The sequence below is a fragment of the Danio rerio genome, chromosome 17 (assembly GCF_049306965.1).
Source record: "Danio rerio strain Tuebingen ecotype United States chromosome 17, GRCz12tu, whole genome shotgun sequence".
In the NCBI taxonomy this organism is placed as follows: Eukaryota; Metazoa; Chordata; class Actinopteri; order Cypriniformes; family Danionidae; genus Danio; species Danio rerio.
In genome coordinates, this window is record NC_133192.1 from 55,422,273 (window position 1) to 55,441,194 (window position 18,922).

Here is an 18,922-nt window from a genome sequence, read left to right on the forward strand (position 1 = left end):
ATTTTAGTGTGACCACGGTAACAAAGGACTGGATATCTATAAAGAATTTTGCACAGAATATATATTCAGATATTGCAGGAAAGGACATTGTGATGTTTTAAAGCAGGGGTCACTAATCTCGGTCCTGAGGGCCGGTGTCCTTCAGATTTTAGCTCCAACCCTAATCAAACACACCTGCAAGCTAATCAAGCTCTCACTGGGTATACTTGAAACATCCAGGCAGGTGTGTTAAGGCAAGTTGGAGCTAAACCCTGCAGGAACACCGGCCCTTCAGGACCAGGATTGGTGACCCCTGTTTTAAAGAACAGTGTTGGAAAATTAGCAACTACAAAATTTATGAAAAACATTTGAAGTTCTAAAGCAGCTGTTTTCTTGAAAAAGACGTGATCGTATAATTAGAAACTGAATTGGAAATGACGTTATTTTAATTTAGTCAGTCATGACCTGAGGTGGGCCGGTCTAAGGCTTGAAACTCCAGGTCTGACAACAAGTAACATTATTGATGATTACAGTCACTTACTGCGTTAGCCAAAAGGCAAAGCAGCACCAACTTGCACTAAATTCCTGGCTTATGTTAGCATTGGCAGTGGCGCAGTAGGTAGTGCTGTCGCCTCACAGCAAGAAGGTCGCTGGTTCGAACCTCAGCTCAATTGACGTTTCTGTGTGGAGTTTGCATGTTCTCCCTGCCTCCGAGTGGGTTTCCTCCAGGTGCTCCGGTTTCCACCACAGTCCCCACAGGTGAATTGGGTAGGCTAAATTGTCCGTAGTGTATAAGTGTGTGTGTGTGAATGTGTGTGTGTGGATGTTTCCCAGAGATGGGTTGCGTCTGGAAGGGCATCCACTGCGTAAAAACTTGCTGGATAAGTTGGCGGTTCATTCCGCTGTTGCGACCCCGGATTAATAAAGGGACTAAGCCGACAAGAAAATGAACGAATGAGTGAATGAATCTACACATGCCCGTCCAGAATTTGTCCTTTTAATTATTTTATGTAATTTAACATTATATAATATTTTTTATATAATTAATATAACATATTAATATTTAATATATATTGTAATAAAGAGTCATTTTAAATAACTCTGGCCAGTAATTCGAATCCCATTGACAGTAGTAAAAGTCTTCTTTCACTACTGTTTTGTTTTTAAACAGAGAACGCAAAACATTTTACAGGTAACTTTATTCTAAACCTTTGACCTTATTTCCGAATTAAAAATGTGCAATGTAAAGGTGTGAAGCACCAGAAGCGACCAAATTAAATTAATTTGAATATTGTTTGGCTGTTGTTGATATCCAGGAATTTTCAAATGTACTTTTTTTTTTACCAAAGAGGCTAGAAAAATTCTGAAGAATTCATGATTATTGTTTTAATATTATTATATTATTTTTATTAATTCATTTTTTTTGAATGAACCGCTTATTATTATTGTTGTTATTATTATTATTATTATTATGTTTTAATTATTATTTTTTATTAAAATGGCCAAATTGTGACTGAGGAGAGTTGAATATGCTGGCCAGTTTGTTTTTTGTTTAATAAATGACAGTAGGCTGCATTTTTTTTTCCTAATGATATATGATCTAATAAATTTGTATTTTAAAAATTAGACTTGTTTTAATTTCTTTATTGCACATTTACAGTACATCAAAAAGTGTGGTTATGATGACATCTGACTAGCTATTCCAGCAAAAAAAAGTACTGCTTAAAATGTCACTAAAACGCAGTATTTAAATCTCAGGAAAAACCAGGCTGGCTATGGGCCTGCTACATCATACGTCTTAATCTCAATTCCTGGAGGGCAGCAGCTCTACACAGTTTTGCTCCAACCCTAATCAAACACAGCTGATCCAAATAATCGAGATGTTCCAAAGAGTCATGAACACACCGTCTTTAGTTAGGAATTCCTAACAATCCTGTCTCAGAGGTCTACAGAAAACTCCTGAAACTGGAAATGTGGAAAAAGTGAAGCGCTGTGAATACTTTCCGGATGCACTGTATCTATATTTTCATTATGCAGCACAATTAAACTATGACTGCAATATGTAGTCAATTTATTTTCAATGATGTTTAATTTACTTATCTATAACCTGGACAGGCACAAATCGGTCAGATTTTGTTAAGACAATTTATAATCATAGTAACAGTACAATTGTACTTTGAAAAAAAAAATATGGATCAACAGGAGGACAGTTTCTTCCCGTTTCATCACAAATGGATTTATTAGAAAATTTTTTCAAATGTAACAGATCAATAGTGTAAAAAATTATGACATTAGGACAATTATGGACATCTCTTCTATTGCAACATTAACAATGATCTCAGATCCGAGAGGAAGACAGAGCTCTTCAGTATAATGGAGGGAATCCTGCAGGGACCATCATATCTGTACTCTAAAACAAGAAAATGAAATAGATTTGTGAATTCAATACAACTGTATTAAAAGAGGTATCTTATGGACAAAATGGGTTTCGTTTAATGATACAGATTTTTACCAACCCCAACAAAATGGCCTCTTTTAAAAAAGTCCAATGACCTCTCCACTCTCAGTATCCAGATCAATGTCATAGAAGCATGGACGAGTAGGAAGACCAGGAATAGTCGGCATCTGCATTTATATTTAATTAAAAAAAAAAGCAAAGTAGAGAGCAAAAATTGAATGCATTTTGAACAAATCACATTAAGCATGTTTTCACAGAATTAGGCATGGGATGATAACCATTTTCAAGGTATATCGCAGTTTGGAAAAGTCAAGGTTTTAATACCATTTTTAAGGTTTTAATACCATTCCTATTCCTAAGGTACGTGTACTATTTTTATTTACTTTGTTTGTTTTGTTTTTTAGGACAACAGAATTTCTAGTACAGGGGTGTCAAACTCAATTCCTGGAGGGCCGAAGCCCTGCACAGTTTAGTTCCAACCCTGCTCCAACACACTTACCTGTAGGTTTCAAACAAGCCTGAAGGACTCAATTAGTTTGATCAGGTGTGTTTAATTAGGGTTGGAACTAAACTGTGCAGAGCTGCGGCCCTTTTGGAACTGAGTTTGACACCTGTGCTCTAGTAGATAAAAAAATTCAAAGATGCCCATTTAAATTATAAAGATATCTGTGTTTTTGAACCAAATGAAGACAGTGTTTTAATTAACTAAAACTTCACAGTATTTTAATTAAACAACTATTATTATCTAAAACGCTTGGGGCCTGGAACATTTTTACAAGGATCCCTCATAATTATAATACTGACAAATCACAGAATTATATTTATGAGGGACTCCTTGCGAAAAGGCCCCAAAAGTTTAGAGAAATTGCAGATAAATATGTGAACGCTCGTATTACGCTACTTACAGTGCCAACAAGCGGGTAGAGGAATCCTGCCCCAACACTAGCACGAATGTCACGAATGGGAAGAACGAATCCAGTAGGAACGCCTTTCTTTTCAGCATCGTGTGAGAGAGACAGATGAGTTTTGGCCATACATATGGGCAGATCCGCAAAACCCTTGTGGGAGACAAAAACAGTTTGTTAAACATTACGCTTACTTCATGCTACAGTATGTTATAAGAGATCATTTTCCCCAAAATACTCTCAACCCCTGAGTCCTACAATATGTCCACCATCCAATCATGGTCATCAGCAATTGTTTGTTTGTGTTTAGCGCATGCCAGCTTTAATGGCTCATTTCTTTTTCGTACAATCATAGAATTTCAGTTTACATTTAGTCCTAATATAGTTCCTTCCAGAATAATCTCAGATATATTTGTAAAGGTATACACAGTATTTATGTACATGTGCACACGCCATTAGTATGACATACATTAGGGGTGTAACAGATTACGGTTGATCAGGCCCGGATTGGCTAATCGAGAGAACCGGGAGAATTTGCGGTGGGCCGATCTGTTTTTTGGCCGTTAGGGCCGGTGTCCCTACCTGCTTTCCCTCTCAGCAGTCACACTTTTTTCATTCATTTATATATTTGACCATAGCCTCACTCTTTTTATTCATTATTTTGCCACAGCTCCGCTCTTTTTATTTATTTTCTCGCAGCCCAATGAGCAAACAGCAGCCAGCAGGTTAATGATGATGTAACTATCAATCCACCCCAAACAGCGGCACCTTAGTGAATATTAATTAACATTAATGAATATTACACCTGCTCAATGAAAATCAGATGACTCACTACATTAATAAATCTGACATAACTTGATCAGAAAATCTAAAAAGGGGAGAAAAAGATTGTACATCAATAGCAGCAGATAACCGTGTAATACTTATTGGGTAACACTTTACAATAAGGTTCATTAGTTTATGCATTTACTAACATGAACTAATCATGAACAACACATGTACAGCATTTATTAATCATAATTGAACATTTACTAATGCATTATTAACATTCAAGTCCATGCTTGTTAACATTAGTTAATGCACCATGAGATAACATGAACTAACAATGAACTACTGTATTTTCATTAACTAACGTTAACTAATATGAACAAATACAGTGGTAAATGCATTGTTCATTGTTTGATTGTTTGTTCATGTTAGTAAATGCATTAATTAACATTAACTAATGAACATTATTGTAAAGTGTGACCACTTATTGTTTATCCCGAACACTACATTTTAACAGTGCCATCTTGGTCTGGTGGTTAGCACATTGCATTACGACGCCGGTGATCCGAGTTCAAACCTCCCCAGAGTAATTTTTTTTTTATTCTTAGTGTTAAGACATATAATACTGTTTGGGTTACTTATGTAGGGGTACATTTATTTATTTTTTTTTGTGTGACGACTGTTACAAAGGACTGCATATCTATAAAGAATAATTGTTCTCATATTTCATATTTACGAAACACATTTGAAGTTATAAAGCAGCTGTGTCCTTGAAAAGACGTGTTAGTGTCATTAGAAACTGAATTGGAAATGACGTTATTTTAATATAGTCAGTCGTCGACTGAGGTGGGCCGGTCTAAGGCTTGAAACTCCAGAGTCCCACTGCGGCCATGTGGTTGATCACAACCCACAGTTCGGAACGCACTTGAAATTTTTTTTCTTGTGAATAAATCCTAAATTTGTTATGAGCGCAGAGAGATTGTTTTTCCGCGTCATTCATATCACTTTTTGTCATCCCTGTAAAATATAATTACGAAAGCAGTTATGGAGACGCCTAAGTGCTTTCTTAGATTCTTATATAGATGTTTTCTGTCACTAGTTGTTTAACCTTGCAGTTAGTCATTTAATCAGATCTAAGAACCAGACAGAACTCTTTATATATTGCATTCTCAGATCTGATTGGCTGATTGACTATTCTGCAATATCAGCACTCGTACAGCCTTTTCACCCTTGTATATTACTACGCCCACATGAGCAGAAGACTAAGCTCACTATAGTTTGACAAATATTGCAGCTGTTGGACAACATCATCTACTTTTGAGGCTTTTTATATTTTTAGACTGCAACTACAAAGTTTATTTATAAGGATAGTGCCGTTTTCAAAATATGACTACGGAGATTCAGCGTGTTGCCGGCTATCTAATGGTTGATGTTCCTCCACAAGATGGCGACAGAGACTGCATAAGACCTTACGAGACAAAAACTCAGCATAAATTTCAAACTACAGCTGATCAAATCATTATAGAACAGGTAAGTGACATAAGTCGATCTCTCTGTTTTGTATGTTGTAGTGCTGTATTTATACCATAGTAATCTGCTAGTGTTTGCTTTGTTTTGGCTTTAAGGTTAATTACTGTGATTTTTTGATTGCAACAGAGAAATACTGGGAAAATCTTTGTAGACTGATGGCATTTCAAGGCATTCAGCCTTATAAACTTAAAATGTGAGCAAAATCACCTGTTTTGTCATCATTTTAGACATTACGCAAGAGAATCATACAAACACTAGCTCTGTAGTGACGTTGGTGAATTAGCAACTTTTTCTGCTGTAGATGTGAATGAGTGGCGGAAGAAAGTAGTTCCTCATACAAACGTGTTTCATCACTGGTAAGACACTTGGCCTGCGTCCTTGAGTCAATGTACGTCTCCCACCAGTGCCAATATACTGTAGCGTGATCTGAACGATGAGATTTGTGATCCACTACACCACAAATATACATAGATTTATCTACTAACTGAGCATCTATTTATTGCAACAAAATCAGACATTCTCTCTGAAACAATTCAGAAATATATTTCCTCCATTTTCCCAGGTTCCAAGATAAGAAAAAGCATACTGCAGATATAAATTATATTACGGTTTTACTATTTATTTAACACTGTATTTGATTTAACAGTGTTAAAAACTGCTTTAAAAGAAGAAACTGAATAAAAAATAAAAGTTTCGTACAGAATTAAAGTCTTTTGGTCCTCATTCCCGCAAATAAGAGCTGCTTTTCATACCTGTTTGGTGTACCGCTCCACTTTTTGTTGGGCCTCTGGGAGAAGTTCAATGTCATCTGCACCATAGATCTTCTGCGCAATGATTCTGATCTTGTCTGCTATTGGTAACTGTAAGACAAGAGTAAAGTTCAGTACTCCTCCCCTGTATCATTTTATTTTATTAACTACATTTTGAAACCAACTAGCTTTGTTTTCTTTCTATGTACGCATTACTTGGGTTGTTACTGACATCTGGTGAAATTTTTAAGTGAACAGGACCTGTTTTCTGAGAAACATTATGCTTTCAATTCCTATTTTCCCTGCTGTGTATTTTCTGATTGTTATTTTTACACTAAGATTGCTTCACATAAAATTGATTTATGAATAAAAGTATCACATTTACATTTAGAAATGAGGTTAGCATCAATTTCTGAAGCCCTTCAGCAGGAGTGTCCTGTCTAAGCAATAACAGGGGGGAGTTTTGTAGAGACATTCAAATTAGAGATCTGCGCGGGACTAAATTTTGAATCCCGCTCCCGCCAGGTTTTAGCCCGAACCCGACCGCTCCCGCCTATATTAAGCATTTGTTGTCCCGCTGCCCGCCCCGCCCCATTTTCTACCCACCATGCCCGATCGTGCTAAAGAGCGGGGTGGAAAAGAAAATATGGACTACCAGGCAAAGTTGCTAAACAGACTCAATTATGAATGCAAGTTTTAATGCAACAGTACTAACATTCTGCTTTATTTTTACCTGAACATCATAGAGAAATTGGAAGCTGTTGGGCAGGTCTGCAGCTCTTTGAACAGCTCGAGCCAGATCTACAGCACCAGCGCCACCATCAGCCCAGTGAGAGCAGGGCACGGCATCAAACGCTCCTGCCTCTTTGGCCATCTTGCAGATCAGATTTAGCTCAGCCTGTGTGTCTGTCCTGCACAAGATGGCAAGATTCAGTTTGAATGGCAGATCAGCAATACAAAACCTTCATTTACAGGGTCTAGCACAAAACAGAAAATGCTGTAAAGAGGCGTGGACAAAATTTTAGTGCCCTTAAATTTGGTCAAGGCTAGTTTTAGTAGTTTCCCTTCAGTTGAACCAAAATATTGGATTTTCATTAAATGTTTTGATTAATCATTATTTTTTTTTCGAATTCCAAGACATTTTGGTGACCACTGTGGGTTTTCTTTCTTCAAATGGAAGGGTACCAACAAATTTGTCCACATCTATAGTTTAATAGTCTTATCATTTTAGATAGATAACAGCATGTTTGCCTCTCAGTTGTTTACAATAGCTGTTTTCCGTCTGAGTTCCATCTGAGTTCATTTGTTGAATTTAAAGAGCACCTAGGTTACCCCTTTTTTCAGATTTAATATAAGTCTTTTGTTTCTCTAGATTGTGTATATGAAGTTTCAGCTCAAAACACCCATCAAATTTTTCATTATACCTTTTACAAGATCCTGTTTTATACACATTTCCAGCAGGGGGTGGTTTTGTTGTACTGCACCTTTAAGGCGAGTTCTGCCCACCTACTGTTTCTACGTGCCTTCCCGTGTGCTTTAGGGCTCTATTTTGACGGTCCATGCGCAGAGCGAAAAACGCAGGGCGCAAACGCTTTCAGGGCATGTCAGAACGCGTTTTTTCTAATTTAAGGACGGGGAAATCTGCTTTGCGCCGTGGCGCATGGTCTAAAAGGGTTGAGTTTATTTTCTTAATGAGTTATAGGTGTGTTTTGAGAATAAACCAATCAGAGTCTCATCTCCCATTCCCTTTAAGAGCCAGCTGCATCACGCCAAGAGCGCATTCGCTATTTACAGGACGCAAAGTAAGTCTAAGTGGAAAAACTGAACATTTCACAAGCAAACAGTTCACAGTTTAACAGAAAACTGTTAAACAGAGCATCTACTGCGTGAGAATGAGAGATAATGGATCTACTTTCACTTTCGCTCTTAGATAGGGAAACCTTTACACACAGACATCAAATAGTCTATAAATAATTAATTTTGTTTTTTAAGCGCAAATATTCGTTTCAAAACTATTTCTAAATTCAGTTCTAATTTCCAGCAAACGAATAAATGAACAATAATAATAACAAAATGTGTTATATCCTAAAACACATGCTGTGCCCCATATGGTCTAAAACCTGACAGGTGGGCAAATCTAAGCTTGTTTTTAATAAAACAAATGTAAATATAGATATAATAAATAATACTGCTAATAATAATAACATTATACAAAAGCAAATTGTTATGAATGAACTGAAAAAGCCTCCCGAGATGAAGAAGACATAAAAGCAGTGATTTTTCATATTTATGTAGGCTAGAAAATATGTTTTGTAATATTTTAATCCTTTATATTTATATTCTATATCTATTCTTATTATATCCTATATATATCCTTAATATTTACATTTTTTCATATGTAAAGATATTTGCCTATTGCTCTCTTGTGTGTATTAAGCAGTGTGTAAGCGAGGCGCAACTCTGCGCTGGAGTTTAAACCGGGTTTGTTTTGGTCTAATGTTAAATCTATTATAGTTTCTCAAAATAGCAACGCGCCAGCGGTCCGCCTCAGAACGCCTTCCTTTTTAGACCAGAACGCCTATGGGCGCACAAATGAGCGCTAATGCATTTGCTATTTAAACAAGCGCAACACCTCAAAACCACTCTTGTGCCAAGCTGAAACTACCAAAAGACTACTGCGCCACGCCTTGCGCCACACTGCGCCGGGTGTATGATAGGGCCCTTAATCTCCTCTTTCGGCTGCGTCAGACAACAGACAGACTGAAAGGAAGAAGGTCTCACGTAGCGTTTGTGAGAAATACTACAGAAAGAACTAATCTTTACTAATAAGAATTTGTTGTGGAGTTGCATTGATGAGTCACACACAATATCGTTACAAAGTTTGCGCGCGCAAACACACACACATACAGAGATCCACATGCACACCACAGCTGACACACACACACACACACACACACACACACACACACACACAAACACACATACAGAGATACACACGCACACCACAGCTGACACACACACACACTTACACACACACGCACGCACGCAGGCACGCAGGCAGGCAGGCAGACAGACAGAGCGCATTAAGCACTGTTTTTGCACTCAAATGTGACAGGATACAGGCTAACCGCCACTGCTGTGTGGATATCTATTATGCTAATGTACAAAATAAACCTGATTTAACTTCCACAAACCGGGATTGAAGCGTCTTTTATAATTGTTCTGACACGCGGCTGTGCTGATGAAGTAAAGCTGAAGTAAAACGCTGTAATTAATTACACACATACTCTGTTTTAAAACACTTTAAACATGTGAAACTTACTCTTAAATCACATATGATGATGATTGCTGATCCTAGCGAACAGAACAGACCTTTTATTCCCAGTTGCTTTGCGTATGTCTGCCTGGTCTTGTTGACATGATTATACACGTGACTACCGGGACATGTTAATGCGCGCAGCTGTCAATCAATTCGGTGGGCGGGGGGACCGCACTCCTACGTAAAGTCGGTCTGAAAACCGCTCTAATTGGTCCACTGTTTTTATGTTGTTAAATTGGAAAAAAAAAAGGACTGGGTGTGTTTATATCACCCCAATATGATGGTCTATACACTATATATACACATATGTTTGTCCAAATAGCTTGAAAAGTAGATTTTTCACCATAGGTGCCCTTTAAGTAATATTGCGTCTACATGCCAACTAATTCTCATCAGATTATAAGTAGACTGTTGGATTGAGGTTAGGGTTAGTGTACATGTAATTGCAAAGTTTCTTATAGTCAGTTAAATGTCTGTTTAGAAGCAGTATCAGCAGATATTTAGCAGTCTACTAATACTCAAATGGACCATCATAATAAAGTGTTACCCTATCTGAATACACCACTCAAATGTATGAATGAAATTGCAATATTGCAGAAAACATTTATGAATAAAGCACAGTTTCCATCCAATGAATTGAAGGAAACAAAATCCCCACTTGCTGATAACCTGGCAGCAGATAATAAAAAGAAAATGGAATTTTCTGGAGTAGGAGAGGCCACTGTGGGCTTTTTTATTATAAAATAAACTAGTTGCACTTCAGAAGATGAAGACAAATGTAATAAAAGCAGCCATAACTATTTGGGAGTGCAGACAGTCTCAAGAGAGTTCTGGGAGGTGATAATGTTGAACCACTGTGATGCCTGACTTTGGCTAAAGCATTTAAAAATGACCAATTTGCATATAAATTGTATTCCAATATATCGTGTACCACTGAAAATATAGGAACTCATTGGCACCATCTTGTGCATCTAGCCAATTCTATACTGCTGTAACCAACTCATTGCACTTGAAATTTCAAAAAGCCCTAAAAACCCATGCATATGGTCAACTATCACACACTGTATGTTTAATTATTAGATGGAATCTTACTTGAAAGCATTGACAGCAACCACTACTGGAACTCCAAAAAGCTTAGCATTCTCCACTTGTTTCCTCATGTTAGCACATCCAGCTTCCAGCAGAGTCAAGTTCTGTAAAGGTTCAATGTACTTTCATGAACGCCACAACATATTTTGGGGTTTGAAGAGGTTTTAGCAATCAACAAAGTTCTAGTGATACTTTAAGGGATAAAGTACATCCAGGAGGTTGTTATTGCAGATTACTACACTGATTTCCCTAATACTCAACTGTGAAAATACTAGATATAACAGTTCTAGACGGCTGGCACCTTTTTGTGACTGAATAAAATGTAGGTTAGTGTATGCTCCATTCAGACGCTTTTGATTCTCTCAGCTTTGTCTTTGACTTAAGAATTAATCAACTATTACAGCTCAGACAACGTTCCATGTCTAAAGTTTACATTTTGTTAAAAGTAGCCATGTAATAAGCGGGATAAAGTACATCCAGCTGGTTATTTTCACAGACAGACAAGCTTATCTGCTTTATTCTGCGAAAACAACATCTTATATGAATGTGACAATTGTGAATGTGTAATTCTTTTATTAAACAGAGCTGACAGAAACAAAAAATGGTTCAATGGAGCGGTTGTTATTTATGATGTAACACATGGGAATGCTGTGACTGAACAATCAGAATCAAACATTACAGAGAGCCACGTAACCACTGAAACTAATATCACAGGTTAATCTAGGTACTTGATCTTGATCGTTAGTTAGTCTATTCCTAAATAATTTATATTTATTACACAAATATCTTGAATACTTGATTCTGTTTGGTCAGTCACAACATTCCATGTTAGGTTATTCATAGATAACAACCTCAAACCAATAACGCAGACTCATCTGGGTACTTTGAATCATCTCAACTGTCGGTGAACACATTTACATCAATATTCTTGTCTGTCACGGCACAATTTCTGACAGTTTGGTGCCATCACGTGAATCAATAATACAAAGATTAGTGTATGCTCCATTCAGCCTTTTTAGCTTCTGTCAACTTTGTCTTTTTTTAAAACACGATTAAACTAGTTTGGCTTAGAACCAGGTCGTGTGACTAATTTTAAAGTGCCATGACAAGTATGTAAAAAAAAATAGGATAAAAGTACATCAAGGGGATTGTTTTAGCAAAAAAAAAGCCTTCAGTCTTATGCAACACATAAGCCAGGCTTAATTCTGTGATAACAACTGCCTGGATGTGCTTTATCCCTTATACTCTTATCTGTCAGTTCACTGATCTAGACCAGGTGTGGGCAAACTTGATCCTGGAAGGCCGGTGTCCTGCATAGTTTAGCTCCAACCCTATTCAAACAGACCTCCCTATAGAGTTCAAGTGATCTTGAAGACACTGATTAGTTTGTTCAGGTGTGTTTGACTAGTGTTGGAACAAAACTCTGCAGGGACACCGACCCTCGAGGATCAAGTCTGCCCATACCTGATCTAGACTGTTTGCCGCCATATTGTGACAATAATAAAGAATGTTAGTGAAGGCTGCATTCAGCCATTTTTTTCTGCAAACTTTACGTTTAATGAACGAGTCGGTAAATAAATTGAACTGCAAATAAATTAGAAAATAAATAAATGTTTTTTAATCGTTTACTTTTATGTGAAGTAGCCATATAAGTGGAATAATGTACATCTAGGCAGTTGTTTTTACAGGATAAGCCCTTCCATCCATCCATCCATCTATCCATCTATCGTAAACAAATAACGATTGAACTGATGAGACACAATAACTTGGTGTTCATCAGCAATTCAGTTCATTATAGACCATTGTTTGACCTAAAATAAATCTAGCAACTCAAAATCACCTGCTTAAATCCTTGCAAACACTGCCTAAAGTTCAAAGTGGATTTCAAAAGACGGATATGTAAATGATTATACAGTACCTCTTCAATATATTCTTTTGGCAGAGGGGTGCCTGCAGTAACCTATAGAAAAGACACAATGAAATGCACGTTAACATCAACTCCATAAGCATTCACCATTATATTCTCCATTAAATCAACTCCTTCTTCCACTACACAGGAGTTATTATCAGACCCACCGTCGGACCACCTCCATGCATCTTAAGTGCTCGGACTGTAGCAACCAACACCACAACATGAGGCTTGAGACCAGAGTAGCGACACTTGATGTTGAAAAATTTCTCCATTCCAATATCTGCTCCAAACCCAGCTTCTGTGACTGTCAGAAAACAAACAAACAAGGGTAAACCCAAACGGATGGGATCCATGACAAACAAACAGACAATACATTTTGATAATAAAAAAAAGTATCAGCAACCTCTTGTTCACATGGACTTTATTTCAGAGTTGATGTACTTCCATCGGAAAGCGAATATAGAGTAGGGAAATACTGGTAAGTGGAGTGTGATTAAGAATATTGTGGCTTAAGTTAACTGACATCAACAGAGAAAAATGCGGGAGCAAATAATCAGATTTTGATTGAAGAGTACCAAAACATCAGTTATTCAGTGGATTAACTTCACATGGATTTTAACTGCACAGTACGTACTTTTTGCCACTAGAGGGCTTGTATTCAAAACAAACAAAGTCGTAGTTTGATGGTCTTCTTCATTATATCCTACGGGACGACTGCAAAAATCCTATTCATGGATGAGCTAAAGTATTTAACATTTATTATTATATTAGTATGAAGCAGATTACGGATGAAAGCCATGAAAGCAAATAAGAGCGCTGAAGCAATTGCAGATAAGAGAATAGCGTGACATGGAACAAAAGCAGCATAGCTTTCATTATGCCGCTGTTATAATGCAGTTCTGTGCTATGATGTCATTAGCGTGTCCACACAGAACACGATCCAGCTCACTAAACTAATTGTTTATTTCTCTTGTTCGAAAACCTTTGGGATAATAAAAGTACATAGGTCAGCAAAAATACATACATCTTATGTATATATATATATATATATATATATATATATATTGTGCCTCGAAAATACAGCAATTGTTGACGTGTACTTTCTTATATTAATATCTTTTTAATCCTTTACTCCATTCTCACATTCAGAGTGTTTTATAATAAATAAAATTAAAATAATTTTTTTTATTTGTTTGTTTTAACCTATACCTTTTTTACCTAACCCATTTCAGTTTCAACATTTGTCAATTATATATGTTCTTCACTTAACAAATCAATTAAAATGATGCCAATGACTATAACAGAAAGTTAGCGATAATCTGTAAAACTTACCCACAAATCCCTGAGGTCCAACTAGTTTCAAAGCAATTTTATCAGCCAAGATTGAGGAGTTTCCATGTGCAATGTTGGCGAAAGGCCCAGCATGAACAAACACAGGGTTTCCCTAAACAATTGTGCAGACAAAGGCTTAAGACATCAGAGAAAGATTGGACACGAAATAAGCAACTAGTCAAGCAGAGACAAGAGTTGGGAAGCAAGTTTTCATAACTGGTCCATTACCAATGATGCTTGTTTACATCATTGAAGAACATATTTACCTTGGTTTGTGGAAATTACCTCGTGTTTTTTTTTTTATTTCATTTTTTTTTTTTTTTTTTTGCAAACAGTGGACAATTAAGCTGAAAAAAAAAAAAAAAACATTTAATTTTAAACGGTTTAAAATGCAACTTACAAATGTAAGTTTTGACTGCAACTATTTTAATTTTTGTTTTAAATATTCCAAGCTCAGTTATGAGTTGTGTCGTGAACTTGTTATAGGCTGTCTGGACTCTGTATAGCTGGGTGGTTTTCGGTTTTGTTCTCCCCCTGCTCTTTAGCGGGATCAGGCGTGGTGGGTAGAAAACAGGGCAGGTCTGGCAGCGGGACAACAAATGCTTAATATAAGCGGGAGCGTTCGGGTTCGGGCTAAAACCTGGCGGGTGCGGCTGAGAGCGGGATTCAAAATTTAGTCCGGCGCAAATCTCTACCATGGTGTCCAGCAGTGTTCTGTTCCATCTGTAGGCACTGCTCAGTCTGAAGCGGTGTTCACATGCTATAAAACCCTCAATATCAATAGTTTGTTGCTGCACCGACCAAAGCAGCAAAGCACACCATTGACTGGCTTGCATATGCACCATGATCAAAACAGTTACATTTTCCACTCAGTGGATATTATGCTGATGTGCAAGTTATGCTTGCTATGTGTCCACTAGAGGGCACTGGAGTTTTTTTGTTTTTTGTTCTATGTGAACCCAATGACCAATCAGTGGTGTTTAAGTACATGCTAAAATGTAAGGAAGAGATGGACGTTTTTTAAATTTCAGTACAAATTGGTAACACAATTCCAGTATTATGACTGCACTAATATTTATCCAGGCATGTACTGCACACGATCACCAGCATAGTTTGCTCAAATACGCTGATAGGACATTTCTATGTAGTTTACTTTCTGCTGCTTGTAAAATCACTACTGTGTTGGCATGGCAACACTAGTAAAATGACACCTCGACTCATTCAGTGTCAATAAGATGTGGTTGTTTCATTTTAAAAAGTATTTCAAAATTACTTTATTTAGTAAAATAATGCAAAATTACTACAAAGCATTCTGGTTTTGGTGTTCAGTCAAGTGCCCCTGCTAAAAAATCCAGCTTAAACCAGCCTAGGCTGGTTGGCTGGTTTTAGCTGGTCGACCAGGCTGGTTTTAGAGGAGTTTTGGCCATTTCCAGGCTGGTTTCCAGCCATTTCCAGCCTTCTTAGCTGGTCAGGCTGGGAGATGACCAGCTAAAACCAGCTTGACCAGCCTAGCCAAGGTGGGAGTCTTGCAAAAACCAGCTATATCCAGCTTAAACCAGGCTGGCCAAGCCGGTTTTAGCTGGATTTGGCTGGTCATTTTCCAGCCTGACCAGCTAAGACCAGGCTGAAAATGGCTGTAAACCAGCCTGGAAATGGCCAAAACCCCTCTAAAACCAGCCTGGTCAACCAGCCTAGGCTGGTTTAAGCTGGATTTTTCAGCAGGGGCTTCTTGATTTTTTGTCTTCAGGCCAGAATTAAACAATTTTTTAAACCCTTTAATCTGGGAAAATTTGGTTATTTAAGTTATGAGGCCTTCAAGGCCTTTATATGCCCAGATGAACTTAAATTAACTTAAATACACACACAAGCCTGTACAACAACACTCACCTCCAGAGTCTGCATGAGGTTTGGCTTGATAGCATCTCGCATGAGGACTGTCAGAGCTCCACACACTCCCTAAAACAAACAAAACTTCCAGAATAAGAGCAGGCTGAAACGTGACATTTCTTTAGATAAAGTAAACCAAAACGCCAGCATACCAAGTCCTCTGTGGTGACAGGTTGACCGCTGCGACTGGTGGCAACTACCATTTTGGCTAGCCTCTGTTTCATGTCCTCCAGGCTGGTAGTGAGAGCCAAAACTGCCATAATCTCACTGGCAACAGTGATGTCAAACTGGGCCTGCAACACAATACCAGTAAAACACTCAGGTACTGCCTACTGTCTTCTGACAGAATAGGTAAACATGCTTTCCCTGCTGAAAAATCCAGCTTAAACCAGCCTAGGCTGGTTGGCTGATTTTAGCTGGTTGAACAGCCTGGCTTTAGAGGGGTTTTGGCCATTTCCAGGCTGGTTTCCAGCCATTTCCAGCCTGGTCTTAACTGGTCAGGCTGGGAGATGACCAGCTAATACCAGCTTGACCAGCCTAGCCAAGCGAGGATATGTTTTTTTGCTGCTAAGCAGAAACCCCAGAAATGATTTTTGTGAACCGTTACACCCCTAATATATATATTACATAATATATACACACACACAGACACACACATATATACATACACACACACACACACACACACACACACACACATATATATATATATACATATATACACACACACACATATATATATATATACATATATATACATATATATATATATATATATATATATATATATATATATATAAATATATACACACACACACACATATACACACACACACACACATATATATATATATATATATATATATATATATATATATTTATATAAATATATAAATATATATATATATATATATATATATATAAATATATACATATATATATATATATATATATATATATATATATATATATATAAATATATACATATATATATATATATATATATATATATATATATATATATATATATATATATATATATATATAAATATATACACACACACACACACACACACACACACACACACACACATATATATATATATATATATATATATTTATATATATATATATATATTTATATATTTATATATATATATATATATATATATATATATATATATATATATATATATATATATATATATATATATATATATATATATATATATATATATATATATATATATATAAATATACACACACACACACACACACACACACACACACACACACACACACATATATATATATATATAGGTACATGTTGGACAATGTGCCTGGAAAATTTTGCTTGTATACACGAGTTATACTCACAGTCCTGGTGAAGCCCTTCTCAGTAGGAGACTGGCCAATCGTGATTTTCCTAAGAAAACGATCATTTGTGTCCAGCACTGCGAAAGAAAAAAGGATAAAAAATAAAGAAACACACACTATTTATACATTTATAATAAGTTCATAGATAAATGAAGAAGTCCCAAGTGATGTTTAAGAGATTTTTTTCATCACTTATTTAAATATAAATCAAACACAATAGTTTTAATAACTTTATCCTTTTAAAGACAATACATAATATTTTTCATAATATTATTTTGTAGGATACCATAATTCAGATTAAAGTGAAATTCAAAGACATAACTAGGTTAATTGGGTTATTTAGGAAAGTTCAGTTGATAACTCAAGTCATTGTACAACAGTTGTTTTTTTCTGTAGCATTTGTATTCATTTCTAAAGGGTGCTAAATACATTGACATTAAAAATTGCTTTAAAGTAACGAGGCTTAAAAACTGTAGTAAATACTGTGGAAAATGTCTGTGCCTTGTTAAACATCACTTGGGAAAAAAGAATCAAAATTTCACAGAATGGCTAATAATTATCCAGGGTAATTTCTCACATCCAGGAGAGTTACGGTGTGGAAAAGCCCCAAAGAAGTGTACCACCCAGACATTTGCATGCAAACAGTGAAGCATGGGGGTGTATCAGGGATGGTTTGGGCTGCAATATCATGACATTCCCTAGGCCCAATACTTGTGCTAGATGGTTGCATCACTGCCAAGGACTACCGAACCATTCTGGAGGACCATGTGTATCCGATTGTTCAAACATTGTATCCTGAATGCGGAGCCGTGAATCAGGATGACAATGCACCAATACACACAGCAAGACTGGTGACAGAGTGGTTTGATGAACATGAAAGTGAAGTTGAACATATACCATGACCTGCACAGTCTCCAGATCTAATTATTATTAAGCCCTGTTTTGGAGGAGCGAGTAATAAAATGTTTCTCCTCCAGCATCATGTAATAACCTGGCCACTGTTCTGCAAGAAACCCCTCTGGCCACCGTGCAGGACTGGTATCTGTCATTACCAAGACATATTGATGCTGTATTACATTATAAACAGAGGTGGTACACCAGGGGCTCTGCAGATTTTAGCTCCAACCCCAATTAGACACCTGGGCTAGCTAATTAAGCTCTTACAAGGCTTTCTAGAAACCTCCTTGCAGGAGGTGTTGTGGAAAGTTAGAGCTAAAATCTCTTAGAGAATCCCTGCCCTACACTATACTAATGAACTATCATGGTCTAAAAGCAGGCGTTTCAGTTTCATTCTCCAAGAACTGCATGTATGTATATTGTAATGATTGATGGGTCAAATGACATTAATCATGTGAGACACAAAAAATCACTGATGTATTCTGATATTCCTATGCGTAAAAGTACAACTCTTAATGATGAAGTGAAACGTAAGAGAAAGGAAAGGCATCTCCGGCAGAGGGCGTGGCGAGCAAACAAATCAGCTGGACGAACTCTCTGTGAACCCCTTGCTACTTCAGATGACCCTCTTGCTAGTAGTCGAACTCTGAATGAACTCCCAACTTGTACTTTTGCTGAACTCTCTACCGAGTTCACGCACCTGAATTTGAGTGCATAACT

General features: G+C 36.9%; 1 protein-coding gene across 3 annotated transcripts in view; it reads right to left on the reverse strand.

The window, feature by feature from the left end:
* Positions 1-2,189: 2,189 nt before the first annotated feature.
* Positions 2,190-18,922, reverse strand: part of mthfd1b (methylenetetrahydrofolate dehydrogenase (NADP+ dependent) 1b) — a 53,387-nt gene continuing 36,654 nt past the window's right edge. The window contains exons 17-28 of one of the 3 annotated variants that reach the window (XR_012392623.1): positions 17,306-17,382; positions 16,081-16,221; positions 15,929-15,997; positions 14,042-14,153; positions 12,874-13,013; positions 12,716-12,757; positions 10,801-10,901; positions 7,123-7,300; positions 3,601-6,500; positions 3,343-3,542; positions 2,496-2,604; positions 2,190-2,389 (exon numbers count right to left, since the gene is read on the reverse strand). Coding sequence is in view for 1 of the 3 variants with exons in the window: in NM_199529.1 (NP_955823.1) it covers positions 2,515-2,604; positions 3,343-3,495; positions 6,393-6,500; positions 7,123-7,300; positions 10,801-10,901; positions 12,716-12,757; positions 12,874-13,013; positions 14,042-14,153; positions 15,929-15,997; positions 16,081-16,221; positions 17,306-17,382 (1,211 nt within the window). In the remaining 2 variants the exon portion in view is untranslated. 3 annotated transcript variants of the gene reach the window in all.